The sequence below is a fragment of the Parus major genome, chromosome 15 (genome assembly GCF_001522545.3).
Source record: "Parus major isolate Abel chromosome 15, Parus_major1.1, whole genome shotgun sequence".
Lineage (NCBI taxonomy): Eukaryota > Metazoa > Chordata > Aves > Passeriformes > Paridae > Parus > Parus major.
Window position 1 is genome coordinate 4,085,621 of NC_031784.1, and position 16,658 is coordinate 4,102,278.

A 16,658-nucleotide genomic window follows, 5' to 3' on the forward strand; every position below is an offset into this window, starting at 1 on the left:
AAATGGATTCGTTAGTTATCAGCATTCTGTTAAAAATGGGGGAGGAAGCAAATTCAATCAGCATTACACCCCTGCCTGTGGCAGAGGGTTGAAACAAGATATTTAAGGTCCCTTCCAACCCAAACCATTCTGGGATTCTGCAGTTCCATGATTTGGTGATTCTGTGATTCCATGATTTGATAATTCTATGTTTCCATGATTTCAAGTTTAAGGATTATCCTTCAGAAGGTATTTAAAACCAATGTTGAGTTCTCTCATGTCTTAAAGAAGGTGAAATTTTAAAGAATTCCCATTGCTGCCTGGCTGAGGAGTTTTAAAAGCTCGGGGATATCCTGTAGCATAAACCCAGCACATCTCCCAGGCCACAGGCTCAATGTGTGCCCTGCTTTCAGTGAGGAAATTCTAATTTAACTGCAAAAAAAAAAGAGAGAGCCAAGCACAGGAATGACCAACGTGGTCATCTCCTGGGGGGTTCAATCTTCCTGAGCTGAAAATTACCTGTGCCAAGAGAGCTGCAGGTCTGTAAGTACCTGCTGGAATACCAGGTGGGATTGGATTCTGTTCCCCACCACCACCCTGCTCATGTCACATTGGAGGACAAACTCCAGCAGGACAAACTCCAGCAGGACAAACTCCAGCAGGACAAACTCCAGGAGTCAGAGCTCCTGCCTTTGGCTGGGTGTTCACAGCCCCTGGCACAATGGGGCAGTGCGGTAAAAGCAGCCTTTCAGTGCATGTAAATGAGAGAAATAGCGATAGGCTGTAATTAATGCACTGCCGAGCCTCCCCTGCTCATTCCCAGGGCTCCTGGAACAGCCACGGAGCCGCTGAGCCCCGGGAAGGGGAGGAGGATGCAGTCCCACCGAACGTGTTACAAACGGGGTGTGGGGAAATGATGCAGCTCCACTTTTACCCCCTCTGCTTTCAACTCTCTGCAGGAAAACACCCCCTGCCTTTCCCTCCTAGAAAGGATGAGAATCCAGAGGGGGCTGAGGATTTAAACCCCAGTTCTCCTGAGTATCCCAGGATGCTGATCCACAGATCCTCACTGGGTGTGATACAGAAATGCTCCATGGCACTGTTAGTCTTTACAGTCTGCTCCGGAGTTATCTGCCCAAAATATTCATCCCCTCGGGGTAATGTTGGATCAGGAACACCTTGGAATGAGATCCTTTTCCAGATCTGATGCTGGGCTCACCTGGCAAAGTTCACCAGAGCCTGCCAGCAGCACAAAATCCTCACTTACAGCCACCTAAAGGTATTTTACCTTTTTGTCCCCACCATCAAGAGCATCCTGCTGGCACAAGATGGAATTGGAGTCATTCCCGGCCTGACCTTGCAGGAATTTAACACCAGAGCTGGATCTGAGTCTGTCCTCACCAGTGGGACTTTGCCACCATCCCTCAGGCTGAGCTGATGGAGGGAGCTGGATCTAAGGTGGTTCCTCCCCTCAGGAGCCGCTTCCAGAGGAGCTATCCATGAATTATCCACCTCCACATTGCATGGATGGTGAACCCATGCCTGGAGACTCTAAGGACCATCTCAACAACTCATCACCTCCATGTGCCACAAGGCCCAAACCCTGCAGCTGCATTTGGGATCTTCCACAGTTTTAAGTCTCACTCAATTGAGAGTTTTTTTCCCCATTTCCAGCACTGCCACCTGAATTTTTAGCCCAGGCTTAGGTGACACAACTGCTCAATGGGCAGGAGCAATTGCAAATTGCAAAAATTGCAAAAAGCAATTTCTTAATTAGCTGTTTGCAATGGTTTATCCAGTGAGAGACAATTGGACAGGGAGAGTCTGAAGAAAACCTCTTCTAGGAGTGTTTTCCTTTGTCTGGGGTTACACAAAAAGCTCAGGACAAGCACAGAGAGTTCTGATATTCAAGGAAAAGATTTTCACTGTGACTCTCCAGCTGTGTCCATGGTGAGAAGTGTCCTCTGTTTAACTGAAGGATTCAGCTTCCCCATCTCCTTTAGCTCCTCATTCCAGCTGCTCTGCCCCTTCCCTTCATGCCCTTCCCATTTTCCTGCCTCCCAGGTGCTTTTCCCCCCACTATTTTCTGGTTTCCATACTCACAACCAACTACCCCTTTTCAACTCCTTCCTGCCCCAGCTCCTCTCCTGCTCTGCCCAGCAGCTCCCAGAGATTTTGGTCAGTGATTCCTCCCTCAAGGCACAACACACACCCAGCCCTGGACCATCATCCCACCCCTCTCCCTGTTTTCAAGGTCTCTGAGTTATTTCTGCCCTTGTTGGAGATCAGAACAGAAATTAAGCAGCTTTCCAGGGGCAAAAGGAGTCCCTCCTTATCTATAACTCAACAAGAATTGCATTATCAGAACCAAAACTGGTGAGGAAAAAGCAAATAACATCATTAACCTGGCAGGTGGTGATGGTCTCCTTTCCTTGCACCGTGCTGGACTCTCCAAAAATCCCCTGCAAAGGTACTTGGCACTAAGAACAGGATACAGCTGCACTCCTGGAGCCTTTTATCCATCCCAGCTCCACATTTCACAACCCCCATTACACCAGTTCGCTGTGGGATCAGTACAAACTGGATTACACTGAAATGTGTAATGCTCAAAGCCGAGAGGAAACGAGAGGTGATGGCAGCACTGCACCCCCAGCCACTCATTCCTTGCTCTGCTCTAACCATCCCTAGGCTGGGATTTGCCAAATGCAGCTGGAATCTGACTCTGGAACCCGTTTGGTAAAACATCCCAAACCAAACAACGCAAAAATCAGACCTTTGACTTGTCAGAGCAAGAAAAATGTGTTGGAAGTACCAGGCACTACAGGAATGTTTTATATTAAAAAGAGACTGGGAAGTCTGACTGGGAAACTACTTTTTCCTTGGAAATCGCTGTTCATTAGCACTGGAGCCCTGTGTAGGTGGCAGTGCAGGGTAAAGGGAATATCAGCTCTACAGCCTGGCCCTGGGCAGGGCTGGCAAAACCCCCTGGGTCGCTGCTCCTCTTCCTGCACTTGTCAGTGGGAGCAATGAGCCTCTGAGATCCCCCAGGAGTGCTGGAAAAGTCCCAATTCCCTTTCTCTTCCCCTGTTTTGGCCAAGCACCGTTTCTGAGGTAAGGGATGAGCCCGTTCTGGTCTCACAGGACCCCGAGGTGCTGCCCCAAACCAGCCCCGCTGTCACCGCGGGGCTCGGCGAGAAACAAAAGGCCACAAATTTTTATTCCCCCAGATCAGCACATTTCAGGAGTGCCGAGGAAACAGTTGTGCTAATCCACTTAAATCAATCCAGTTTGACTGATTCCTTGGAGGTTTCTCACTTTTTTTTTTTTTTTTTTGGGAAGAATGAAGCAGCTCCCGTGCTGGAATTCCTGCGGCACTCGGAGTCATTATCTCACTCCCTGTCAGACACGCACGGGAACGTCACGGGAATGGACACTGGCATTTTCTCCAGGAACAATTAGGGTGTTGTTAGTGATGCATTTGTGACCTTTTGTGTGCACACTCCCATCCATCCATCCATCCATCCATCCATCCATCCATCCATCCATCCATCCATCCATCCATCCATCCCAGGGGACAGAGGATGTCACTTCCTCTCCAGAAACACCAGACAGGAGAGCACAACTTAAAGTTAAATGTGCTCAAATTAGAGATTTGTCATCTTTTTCCCCCACTGGAATGCTGTCAGGTCTGGAATTTATGGAGTACAGCAGTCCTGTGCTTCTTAATCTGATTTTACACTAAACTGTGGCAACATAAAGTAATTATGGCCAAAAAAATGATCAGACTAATGAGCTAATGAATATAGACAACTTTTTAAGAATCAAGGAGATGATTAAAATGGGGTAAAGGATAGTATAATCCACTAATATATTGAATTATTAATGATTAACACCTTTTGATGGAAAATGGGTCTGTTTAAAGCTTAATTCCTGTTTAACATATAGAAAATGCATCTCAAGGCCTTCAAAACGCTCCACGTGGCTTCTGTCAACTGGAAATACATAATAACATAAAAAAATAGAAATGTGGTCCTTACACCAAATATTGTTGGATCAGATCTTAAAATCAAAACAACAGATCCCATATTTTAATTCAAAATATTGCTTGAAGCACCCAGGAGCTGGAGAACCTGGATTTCCAAAAATCCCATAAATTCCATGGGAAAAGGCTGGGGCTGGCTCCTGTAACTTGCAGAGCTCTGTCCTAAAACAACCACGAGCCACCACTGCATAAAAAAAACTTTTGTTTTTTTTTTTGCATAAAAAAAACTCTGTGCTGTGATTTAAAATCAAAATGCTGGCACTAAAACGTGTTAAATTATTAATTACTATTAACAAGGATGAAGTGCTAAGGGTTAAAAAATCCCAGCGTGTTACAATTCCCCACTTTCATTCTCTTAAATGTGATATGGACTCATTGGAAATATTTGTCAACCCTACAAGGATGAATATATTGAATATTGTGGTGTTTTCTGTAGGAAACTAAGAGAGGCAGCTGCTAAAATAAAGGATTAATTTGTATTGCAGGCAGACAGTGACAGCGCCATAAAAACAGGCAGTGGAGGAGATCTGATGGCCCTTGATCATCCCTGTGCTGTTTTATATCCCACAGCTGCACTGGTGGGAGAGATATTTCCCTAAAATCATTTTACTGGGGTGCAAAAAGTCCTGGCATTTCACACAGCAGCCAAAAAAGCAGCTCAAGCCTCATCACCACGGCAAATTTACTGCAGATGTTTTGCACAGTTCAAAGATCTGCCAAAATCAGATTTTTCCCACATTCCTTTTACCAAAAAAAATTTAAAAAATAATCAAAAATGTTCATTTTTTTTAAGATTGTAAGCACAATCTGCCTGCAAACTGATGGGTGTCTGGGGGTTTGATCCCCTCCCTTCCCAGCCTTTCCTCCTCGCAGCAGAGCCAGGGCTCCTCCAAGTCCAACTGTCCCATTGAAAGATTCCAAATGAGACAGAAGAGTATTCTCAGCACAGCCCCCAGCCTCCCACTCGCTAATTGGAGGCCATTCCCCATTTTATGGAGCCTTGATGCTCCCCCATGGAGAACTCAGGACTGTGGGTTCCAGTCTTGGACTGTGGTGACAGCAGGAGAGTAAACAGAGCTGATAGAATTTGACAGGTCTATTCTTTTCTTAAAATCATTCAGTCTAAAAGATTTTCTTTTACATAATCCAAAGTGTTTTCTCATGAAGTAGGACAAATACTGCTCTGCATTTATGGTGCAGTTCAGATTTTATGCATTTTTATCAGAATTTGCCACTATTAAATGAGGTCAAATAATTCGTTTTAAAGCCGCGGTAAAGAAATCGCAAGTGGGTGAAAAACTTTAGAGAACTGAGTTCAAAATGTTTCACAGAGGACCCAAAGCTGGTTTTTAAAAGAGGAAAATAAGAAAGTTATGATTTTTTTTTTGTTTTTTACTGCAGTAAGAGAAAGCCTATCTTTCTCCCCCAAAAAGCCATTTTTTTTCCCCTGCAGCTCTGAGTTAAAGAATAGTTCTCCCCCTAAAAAGGGGGCTTTGTTAAGGTGGTGAGTTCTGCAGGGCACTGAAGATCCAGCCTCAAATCCACATCCCCACAACTCCCTCTCACCCACACCCTTCCTTAAATCCCAAATAATTTCTTCAGTGATATTTATGCAGCCGAGAAAAATGCCCAGAGCGAACAGAGCCTCGGTAAACAGCAAAAACAGAGCCACAAACCTTTTCCCCAGGGGCTGCAGGGACTGTAACAAATCCCTTGTTGAGCTGCAAGAGGCTGCACTGCAGCCTTTGCATTTTGAATAGGGAGAAGAATACCTGCAGCAACCCCAGGAAAGGTTGCAAACCCCTCAGGCTGGGAGGAAGGAGTCTCTCAATGCTCGTTTTTTTATATAAAAAATAAAAATTAATTTTCTTCTGGTTTGCTTTAATGTTTTGTCACGAGGACTGGGACGCGTTGTGTGTGTTCTGTATTTCTCGGAGCTTTGCATCATGTGACAAAATGTAACCTAACATAACCCAGGGCTCTGGAACTCATGCAGAACCCCCCTGTAACCTCCAACAATGCCTTGAAATGATAAATGGAAGCACGGTGGTGCAGGTAAATTAAATTATGAAAGGCTCTTGGCAGAGCCAGGTTTGTTCCCACCCATATTAAAAGCCCTTTGACGTCTCAGTGCTTTGGAGAGCTACACAAGTGCTTGTTTTAATTAAAAACTCCTCCAAGTGTCTGTTGCACTTGTTTACTCCCTCCATGACTTCTCCATAGCAATGCAAAAATTGATCTGCAAAGGAACTTTTAAATTATTGTATTTTAACGAGAATATCTTCCTGTGGCAACGCTCACACGGGGCAGAGTTTAAGAGAGGGGTCAGCCCAAGGTTTTGGAGGTGTATTTATCAAATATAGGTTAGTATCAAAATCAGAGAATCATAGAATGATTATGGATGTAAAAGACCTCCAAGATTATCAAGTCCAGCCTTTATCCAAATGCCACCATTGTGAATATTTAAACAGGAATATTTCTAAATAAGGAACGCATTGTAACAGGTCACCAGCCTTAGAAATCTATTTAGAGTGGAGAAATAATTCAGATATCTTAAAAAAAGAAGAAGAAGAAGAAGAAGAAAAGTCGATTTCTGCATGCTGAAAGGATTTTTTAGGAAACAAGGAGGAAGCAACAGGAGTTGGCAGCTGTGCCAGTGCAGCACACGTTTCTGAAGCGGATAAAACCTCACCTGTACTCCTGCGAGGGGTGGTGGTTTTGCCCTGAATTCCTAAGGATTCCTGACATTATGGACGGGATATCGCTCTCTATCATCTCCTGGGGAAGCAGCAGAAGGCAGCGGTCAGCAGCAGTAGCTATCCAGCACTTCAGCAGCGGCGGGAGCCACCGACCCCGCCCGAGCCCCGGCCCCGGGCCCCGGCACAGCCCGGCCCCGGCAGCCCCAGGTGCGCTGCGGGCACTGGGAAAGGCAGGAAAACACTTCCCGGGGGATGATCCCATCCCAGACAGGGATCCCTGAGGAAGGGACAGCCACGGGCTGAGGGTACCGGGAGCACCGAGCGAACCGGAGCGCTCCCGCCTTGCGCTGCTCTTATCCCCCAAACAGCATCCCTCGCGTTTTGGGTGAAAAAGCTGCGGGAGCTGCAGCGGTCCCAGCAAGCCCGGGCTGCCCGGGGATGAGGGGAACAGGGAGACCCCAGCCCTGGACGTCCAGAGGTGGAAAGGGAAGCCGGGAGAATCCCAGACCCGCTGCCCCACGGATGGAGGGAACCTGCTGGTTCCCAGCCCCGCGGGTGGAAGGAGACTCCGGGAGAATCCCAAAACCGCTTCCCCAGGGATGGAGGGAGCCAGGGAAAACCCCAGCCCGGCACCCGCGGGGATGGAGCGGGCCCGGGAAGACCCCAGCCCCGCTGCCTCGGGGGTTCAGGGGGACACCGGCCCCCCAAACCCGCTGCCCCGGGGATGGAAGCGCCCCAGCCCTGGTGCCTCAGGATGGAGCGAGCCCTGCGATTCCCAGCCCCGCTTCCCCGGGGATGGAGGGATGCAGGGAGCCCGGGAGTTCCCATCCCCGCTCCCCCGGGATGGAGGGAGCCCGGGGGTTCCCATCCCCGAGCCCAAAGCCCCCGCCCGGCGCTGCCGCCGCTCCGCGCACCAACCTGTCGGGCGGGGCCCCGGGGCCGCCCGGAGCTCGGCGGGCGCTCGGTGCGCGGGGCCGGCGGCGGGGCCGCGCTCCGGCCCCGGTTTAAATTTCCCTCTCCGGAGCTGTCCAGCCCCGAGCATGCGCGGCCCGGGCCGGGGTCAGCGCCGGGGCAGGGCCGGGCAGAGCCGCCCCCGCCCCCGGTGCCCCCGCCCCGCAGCACCGGCCCGGGCAGGGCGGGCAGCGCGTCCCAGCGGAGAGCAGCGAATAAAAAGGGGAGGGGGAGAGCCCAGATTAACCCAACTTTGTGCAACTTTCCGGAGGGAGGAGGGGGAGGGATCCGCCCGTTCAAACAGGCACCGGCGGGAGGAGAGCGGAGCGGGGGAGCCGGTGCGCAACGCCCCGTGCCCGGTACCGGTGCTCAGTGCCCGGTACCCGATGCCCGGTACCGGTGCTCGGTGCCCGATGCTCAGTCCCCGGTGCCCCGCTCGGCGCTGCGGGAAGCGGAGCGGAGGCAGCGGCCGGAGCCTCTTGTCCTCTCTTGTCCTCTCCTGTCCCCTCCTGTCCCCTCCTGTCCCCTCCTGTCCCCTCCCGTCCCCGCCCGCCGCCGGTGCCGGGGTGGCCGCGGGAAAGGACGCGGGAGCGGGAACGGAGCCGGGACAGCCCCGGGCAGGCAGAGCCTGTTCTGAGCCTCGGCGCTGCGGGAGGTGAGGGATGAGGATGGGAGGGATGGGGACAGGAGGGATGAGGATCGGAGGATGCTGAGAGCCTGGCACAGGGTGCCCAGAGCAGCTGTGGCTGCCTCTGGATCCCTGGGAGTGCCCAAGGCCAGGTTGGATGGCGTTTGGAGCAATCTGGTAGAAGAAAGTGAATCATTCGCTCTGAGCACCGTAATTCGGCCTCGTCTTTCGCCAGAGGCTTTTAAAGCGTGGTTGAGCCATCAGAGAGTGAAGTCTGATGATAATGACACAAATCTGGGACAGTGTTACCTCCAAGTACCAGAGAGATCAAACATCTGAGCCAAGGCCAGACCAGCAGAGATCCAGCCCTGGAAAATATTGACTTGGACTGTCCAGGTCTTTTCTTGCAACCAGATTTTATTTCCTATAAGCCCATTATCAAAACAGGGATCAACCTTCTCTGTCATGAAAATGGCCTTTGAGTAGAGGCAGTTTGAGGTCTGGGATGACACCGAGCCCTTTGGGCTCTGCACAGCAAAGCTGGGATGTGGAAATCCTCCCAATATCCTTGCACAACAAAAACCCACAAGATCCATGATAAATGTATTTCCTTGTGCTTGCCAGTTTGCCACAGAGTATGGAGGGGATGAAATGTGAAGACAGATCCACGTTTTTCTGCTCTTAATGAGAATCTGTTCACTTTGATGAGCATCAAATCTCTCTCTGTTAATTGGTGTCAATAGAAGTGGAGATTAATCAATACTTCTATGAATCAATGCCTTTATCAGGCACCTCTGGAGAAATGAAATAAGAGGAAAAGTCACAGTACTGGCAGAGCCTCAGGCATGGAGTTTGCACAGTCGCAAGCGTTCCCTTAATTGCAGGCTGCATTAATTAACGTTGGGCTGTAACTTATTAAAAGGTCATCTCAGAGTCGTCACATCCTTAAAAACTTTAAAAAAACACTTTAAAAAAATGCGCTCCCGTGGCTGAATATTTGCAGGAGGGGCGAGGATAAAACAAAACGTTCCTTCCAGATCTCCTTGGAGCCTGCTCAAGACATTGTGCTGAGCTTTTCCCCCGGCTGCTTTCCTTGCAGGAACACATTCCAGGCTGGTTTTCCCTCTCAGGCGATTTGCAAACCTTGGAAGGGCAGGATTGCACCAGGTGAGGAGCAAAGGGTGGCTCCTGCCCCGTTTGCTCACTGGGGGAGCTTAACCTGCAACGGGGAGGGATAAAGGGCTTGGCTCTCCAAACACCTGCAAGTTCCAACAAGGAAAATTCCAGTTAATTGGTGCAAGGAGCGTTTTCACAATGGGGGAAGTCTGACACTGCAATGGGAGGTTTGGAATCCCTTGGAGGTGCTGGAGTTGGACAGGACAGAGCTCTGAGGAGCTCATGGAGTCACACAAAGGTTTGGCTTGGGAGGGACCTTAAAGCTCATCTTGTTCCAGCCCCTTCCACAGCGCAGGGAGCTGCTGCTCTTCGTGTCCCACCAGCCCAGCTCCAAGCTGGAGTTCCAGAACTGCAGCCTGATGGTTGGACTTTAAAAAAAAAAATGTTTTTTAACTTGTTTTTGGTGTTTTCTCACCTGTTCCTGGCTGGAGAAATGATGCTGTCCATGGGAATGGCATGGAAAGGAATATTGGGGTGTATTTTCTCCTGGTATCCATCAGCTCTGTTTCTTTCTGTGATTTAAAATACAAGAACACAAGAGATGAACAATTTCTCCACTTGTATTTGTAGTTATCTTTATTTAAGGAGCAGTTCAAATTCACCTGCCACAACTGAAGTTATTTTTACAGTATTCCATTTATTCCTGTTATTTTTACAGGTATTTCCATTGATCCCATTTCTGTCTGATTTATTTGGTGGCATGAAAAATCACGTACAGCCTTTAAATTAACATTATTCAGCAATTAACTTCTTTCTTTCTTTGGACCAACAACTTTGTAGTGAACAAACAATGCAACACAACAATAGAGGCAAAACAGGGATTTGTTTTTCAAAGGCGTTCACTTTCTTGTGTGTGAATTTCTCCTAAAATATCTTTCATTTCTATAGATTTTCTTTTAAATGGTAGGAATTTCTTTTGAATGACAATCTGAATTCATTTTACTACCAGCTGAGGTCATCATAAAACAAGTTTGGTTTAATTTCCACACTCTCCACTGCTTCAGGAGAAAAGCAGGAGGGGGGGAAAAAAGCAAGAGAGAGTTGAGAAACCTTCAAAAGCAGAGATTGATGAGAACTCTGTGGAGATTTTGGTGACCTCTGTGTCAGGCTGGAAAATCAAAATATTTCTCCCACCTCAGGCAGTTTGGGACCTGTGGTTTTTGTGGTGAACCCAGAATGGCTGAAAAGCAGCTTCATGTTTATTCATCATGTTTTTTTTGTGAAAGGACATCGGTGTGTCCTGACCCTGGATCTTCCTTCTCCTCACTTGGCTTTTTTTTTCTGATTGTGGTTTTCATCCGTCTCCTCCTGAGCATCTAAAACATCTGGGGAAAAAACTGATGTGAATTCAGCTCTGAAAGCATTTAGTGCTTCTCAGAGAGGAATAATTTCCTTGTACACTTCGAACCAGCTTTGTTCTATGGGAAAAACTGGATTTTTGAGCTTTTTTGATTTTTTTTATTTATTCAGTTTAATTTATCCCTCCAGTCCCCTCTCTGCAGAAGTGAAATATTCACATTTTAAACTTCATCACTGGGATTCTCAGTCCCTGATGGAGATGGGAATTTGGTTACAGTTCATCCCTTTTCCAGTCCCCAGCTTTGGGGTTGTACCTCACCCCCAGAAATAAAAAAGCAGCTCTTCCCATTACCCACAGGCTCTTTTCCCAGGATTTGTGCATTCATATGGGAATGAAAATGTGCAAATGGATTCTGTCCAAGCCACTGGAAACACAGGAAACTCTACAAGCTCCCTCCTTTTATCCCCTTGCAAAAGCACTGACCGTTTGTTTTATTTCGGGATACTGTATCCTAACAAATTATCCTTAAAAATCATTTGGTGTGAAATTGCAGATTAATCCCACCGGGATGGGGGTTTAGCCCTCGTCTGGCCACTCGGGAGCACACAGATGGTGGCTGGGAGTGTGACAAAAGGCACAATCCCTGATTACATGCATGGATGTAACGGACAGAAAGCTTTTCCTCATGGCCAAGGTGAGGAAAACACCGGAGGTCCCAGAGCCTGGCTCCTGCTGGGAGAGCTGTCCTGGAAAATCTGCCCTGGAAAAGTTTTGCAGTATCTCCCAAACAAAGAGAAACCTGCTCTGGCTCCCTTTAAAATCTGATTTTTACACCCCAAAGCAGTTAGTACTTTCCTTACTCCTTTTTTTCCGTGTTGTTTTGTTTTATTGCGTCTTTAAGTGGCAAACACCAACAAATGGGGATTCCTTTCGGAGTCTGGCAGCTTCCCAGAATTAATTCTGTCTATCCCACGGGGAAAATGTTGTCCTGCTCGTGAAGTGCTGGAAGTCTGGCCTGGAAGAAATTAATCTTTATCCTCGTGAAATGGTGTTGGTGCCCTGCACAGCCCTGAAATTCCAACTGCCAGCTGAGCTCCTCCCTGATTTTAATGTGAAATTGTTCTTATTTAGGAACAGAATCCACTCTGCTGCTTGTTCCTGGTGGGAATTCAGGTGTGTGAGTACAATGCCCCATCCCTGGAAGAAGATTTAAGTCTCATCCAACCCAAACCATTCTGGGATTCCATGATTTTCCTGGAAAAATGGGCCTGGGGCTTCTAAATGCCCCTACAACAGAAATCCTGCAGAGCCAGGATTGTTTGTGCTTTAAGAGCTGGCAGAACCCCAAACCCAACCCACAAAGACACACAAAACCTGACAATATATTTATTTTTTAGCCAATTAAACTTAAACTTAGCACAATTTTTACCTCTGTGAGAGAACTACAAGAATATTTTGCCCCGATTTATGTCCAGTCTGGGGAAAAATGAGTTTATAGGTGCTATAATTGTGCAGTGGTTATTATATGAAGCAATGAAATTAGAACAAATCCATGTATTATGCCATCATAGAATTTATATTTTTATTTTGAATTTAGGGCATGAAATAAATACTTCTGAATTATTTTTTTCCCAAAAACAGAGGGGTATCAATATGTTGTTGGCTGACAGATGTAATTCCTAATTTAGTTTGTCATTGGAAGAGACAACTTCAGCCCCAGAGCACACAGAATTGTCACTTCTGATTTCTTTATTGCTCTTTTGTAGCCTGTGGTTGATTTACAGCCATGGAATTGTGCAGAGAATCCTGTGTAGGTCTCACCTATTCCTTCATCACAGTAATGAGCTTTTCCTTAATTAATATCCCTCCTTGTTGCAGCCAATCCCCATGGATTGTGTCATGCAGATAATGGCAATCAGTGCTTTTTCTGTCTCTGTACATGAAAAGTTTTTTCTCTTTGCAGGTGAAAAGGAAAGAAGCAAAAAAAAAAGGAGATTTTGGAGCTCTTTGCTTCAATCTTTGGGCAAACACACAACTTTTTGTTGTAGGAGCAATGAATGTTGAGTGACTACGGAAATATTTTGGGGAATTCATCCCTGAGGGCTCAGCTGGAGGCACAGCTCATGGAAAAACCCAACAAGAACTTTCAGAGAGCCCATCCTGGTCCCCAGTGAGGGAATTCTGTGGGCACAGGGACAGGGATGGCCTGAGGATCCCGCTCTGGCCGTGTTTAAATTGATATTTCTTACACAAAACCACAGAGAATGCCAAAGTCTGGTTTGGAAATGTTGCAGAACTCAAAACTCTCGATGACATCAGGGTTTTCAACCACGGCTGGAGATGCTGAAGGAGAACACTCTTCAAGGTTAGTGGAGTGTTGATAACAAACACACCATCTTTTCTTTTTATTTCTGCAATATTTTCACAGCCACGTTACATCACAAATAAAAAACCAGCACCCACAGGATGTCAGAGTAACATCCAAATGTGTGCAGCCCAAATTCGGCCTGATAAATCCTTTCAGAAGGTTTGATTTCCATTTTCCTCCTGCTTTCTGTAAATCTTTGGTGAATATTGGCATTTCCTGCCAGGCATTGCAGGGTGGTGGGCGTTTTCAGGGATTCCTGGATCTGAGGATTTCTGTAACTCTTCCTGGGTGGAAGCATCCATCAGAACCCAGCAGTGACCATTCCTTTGGAGCCAGTGAGCGAAGAGAAGCCTGTGAGTATTTTTCTGAGGTTTTTAAGAGTGAGAAGTTAAGATCTCTTCTCTTTATAAGGCTGACACCGAATTAACATAACCCAGAAATCATCAGCTCCATTATGAGCAGCTTTTCCTGCTCCCTCAGCAGCTCTGCCCTCACCAACCCCACGATTTAGGGAATATTGTTTCCTGCTTCCATGGCACACAAGTCTAATTAAACCATTTCTGCACCTTCCCTGGCCATAACTCTTCATTCCAGTAATTAGAAGACACCCCAGTACAGAACACGCTGCTTCATCAGCTTTTGGGCTACGAGACTTAAAACTAACATTTTCAAAAGCATTTCATGGTTTGAAAGAATGGTCAATTAACCTTCAGTTTCCTGGGGGGAACCCTGCAAAGAACTGTCAACAGTTCAGTTTAGAGAGATTTGTCCAGTGACCTACAAGGCCACGAAGTTCACGAATGCATGGAATGGTGTCATCATGGATTTGTTCCCTGGGTTACTGTCACAAGAGAAAAACTGATTTTTCAGCTACAGTAACAAGTGACCAAGGGGCGACAGGGACGACCCCGGTGCTTCCTTGGGCTCCTGGGCAAAACCAGGGCCACTCAGCAGGAAAAAAACCAAACCCTGGTATCTTCAGGATGAATTATTCTCTTTCTCTTCCTCCCATAAGGTTCTTTTTTAATCAGGGGCTGGGGGATTCCTCGGCTGCCTGCTGGGTTTCTTTGTATTTGGAATTCTCTGCAAACGGCAGCGTAAGATGAACGTCTGATGATTGTGCTGGTGACAGTCTTCAGATTTAAGTGATAGCAACATCTCGGTCTTTATAGCAAATTAAGGGTTTTCTGTGGAGTGCTGGGGATTGATCTGGGAATGCACCTGCTGGAGGAACCCGTTCTGAGCCTGCCGGACAGGCCTCACCATGAATTGATTTTATTGTGAGATTCTGAAGGAAACCAGAGTCTCCTGGCCATTGGAGGTAAAACAATCTCTGGTTTCATGAAGGAAGAATAATTAGCCATAAATAAAATTGTCTTCTATGTAGGATTTGATACAAAATTAGAATGTTTGGCTTTGCTTTTACTTCAATGCTCTGAAAACACAGGGGTTTACTCCCATTTCAGAAGCTGCACGGAAAAATTGATTTTGTTTTCTTCTACTCATCATCAAAACATTTTCCTTGGCCAACCTTACACATCCCTACATTAAATCTGATTTTCCTGGCTTTTCTCATTTTGCCACACCCAAGGTCAGGGTCGTTGCTCCATGACTGGAACTGTCTCCATTAGAGTTTAAAACATTTCAGTTGATTCTGTGTAGTGCTCCAAACTTAAGATTTTAAGATATGAAGTAATCAGGAGGGTTTTCTTAAGGAAAAATCCTTGTACTTAGAGAATCCTGGAATGGTTTGGGTTGGAAGGGATCTTAAATCTCATCCAGTTCCACCCCTTGCCACGGGCAGGGTCACCTTCCACTAGCCCAGGTTGCTCCAAGCCTCATCCAGCCTGGCCTTGGGCACTCCCAGGGCTGGGGAATTGTCCTCACACACCTGAATTCCCACCAGGAGCACACAGTCGTGGGTCCTAGGAGGAGTTTTTGTACTGAGCTCAAATATCAGAGATCTCCAAATCCCAAGTGCTGCATGACAGGAGCTGGATATCCTTCAGAGGAAATGGAGACATCTGTACAGGGATTTTTTAAAACTAGAGCACACCTAAGGCTGGTAATTGAAACTTAGTCCCTGTTTTTCTGAGTTTTACACAGAGCTGTGCCTCAGGCTCCAAAGCTCTTCCTGCCTGTGGTGATTCCCATTCATCCGGGCAAGCCAGGAATTCCCTCAGACCTGGGGTGAGGATCTGTCAGAGCCTTCAAACCCGATAAAACCCTGCAGGAAGGGAATAACATTGGTCCTGTGATTGCCAGTGACCCTTTGCTGCATTTCAGCAGCGACACATTTGTCACTCTGTGTCCCCTCGTGAGGCTCTTGGTGAGCGAGAAGGGAAGGACGAGGAGAAACAACGGCTCCAATTAGAAATTTGCCCATTGTTTTTTCAGAACAGCTGGGGGAGAAGCCCAGACCCTGACCCATTCCTCCCCTCCTCAGAAGCCCCAGAGCAGAGATTTAAATTCAAAGCATGACTTTGCAGGCTGGGCTGCACAGGGGGGAGGGGAGCAGCCATGAGGAGCCGCGGGTGCATGAGCAGCGCCTTGGGCCTGGAGAGAGATATCATTAGATTAAAAAAGTGTCTTCCCACACAAACAAAAGGAGAGGCTGGCTGGGAGCGTCTTTTGCCCAACACGAGCTCCAGAGGCACTGCTGGGACAGGCAAGGTTCTGTTCCTGCAGTGCCCGGAGCGTGGACACGCACGGAATGAGCCACACGGGCCCGCGGCCTGCGCCTCCCTCCCCACTCAGGATCAATTACTCATCCAAAATGACAGCCACTGTCTGCTGACCAAGAGTTGTCACCCATTTGTGCTTCCTCAGGGGTGAATGCTTTTGCTCCTGAGCTGGTCTGACTGCTCTGCTGCGCTTTTAGAAGGAAAAGTTGGCAAATTTTTATTGCCCGAAGGAGTCAGTTCATCACACGGAACGTCTCGCTTGGTTTCTTGTCGCATTCTTACTTCAACTTTGGTTTCTCTCTGCATTCAAATCATCATTGCTGATGGGGTTATTTTTTAGAAATAAAAGCTCAGTGGTTTTGCTACAATTTTTTGCCTCAGGAGAATGTTGATCCTGCTAAACTCTTTGGAATATGAATTCAGGCCCTTCTTTCTCGAGTTCCCCCTTTAGCCCTGCCAAACAGGTTTAACCTTTATTTGTTCTATATTTGGTTTCAGAATGGGCAGTTTAATGCTCAGACGAATTTCAATATACGGGGATGCAACAGGAAAAACAACAAAAATAAAAGAATCTGTTGGGGTTATTCATGTGCTTTTGGATTTGATTTACTTCCTACTTCCTTATTTAATAACCAGGTTCCTTAAGACTCCTTAAGCTTGACTGACCCGTGTTTTGTTGGCGGGTCTATTCCACTGACCCCTGCCAAGACCCCTGCCCCAGTTCGTCTATCAGACAAAAATGAATCTATTCCAGGAGCTATCACTTCCCATTATCTCTAATTGAGCCTGACAGTTGGAGACAGGCCTCATTATTTTTAATTGGGCCCTATA

The 16,658-nt window shown here is 47.2% G+C and overlaps 1 protein-coding gene across 1 annotated transcript in view; it reads right to left on the reverse strand.

The window, feature by feature from the left end:
- The window catches only part of FOXN4 (forkhead box N4), a 14,418-nt gene extending 7,649 nt beyond the window's left edge, over positions 1 to 6,769 (reverse strand). Inside the window, exon 1 of the mRNA XM_033518233.1 lies at positions 6,714 to 6,769. Within this exon, the coding sequence (XP_033374124.1) occupies positions 6,714 to 6,769 (56 nt within the window). The remainder of the gene's footprint in view (positions 1 to 6,713) is intronic.
- Positions 6,770 to 16,658: the final 9,889 nt, after the last annotated feature.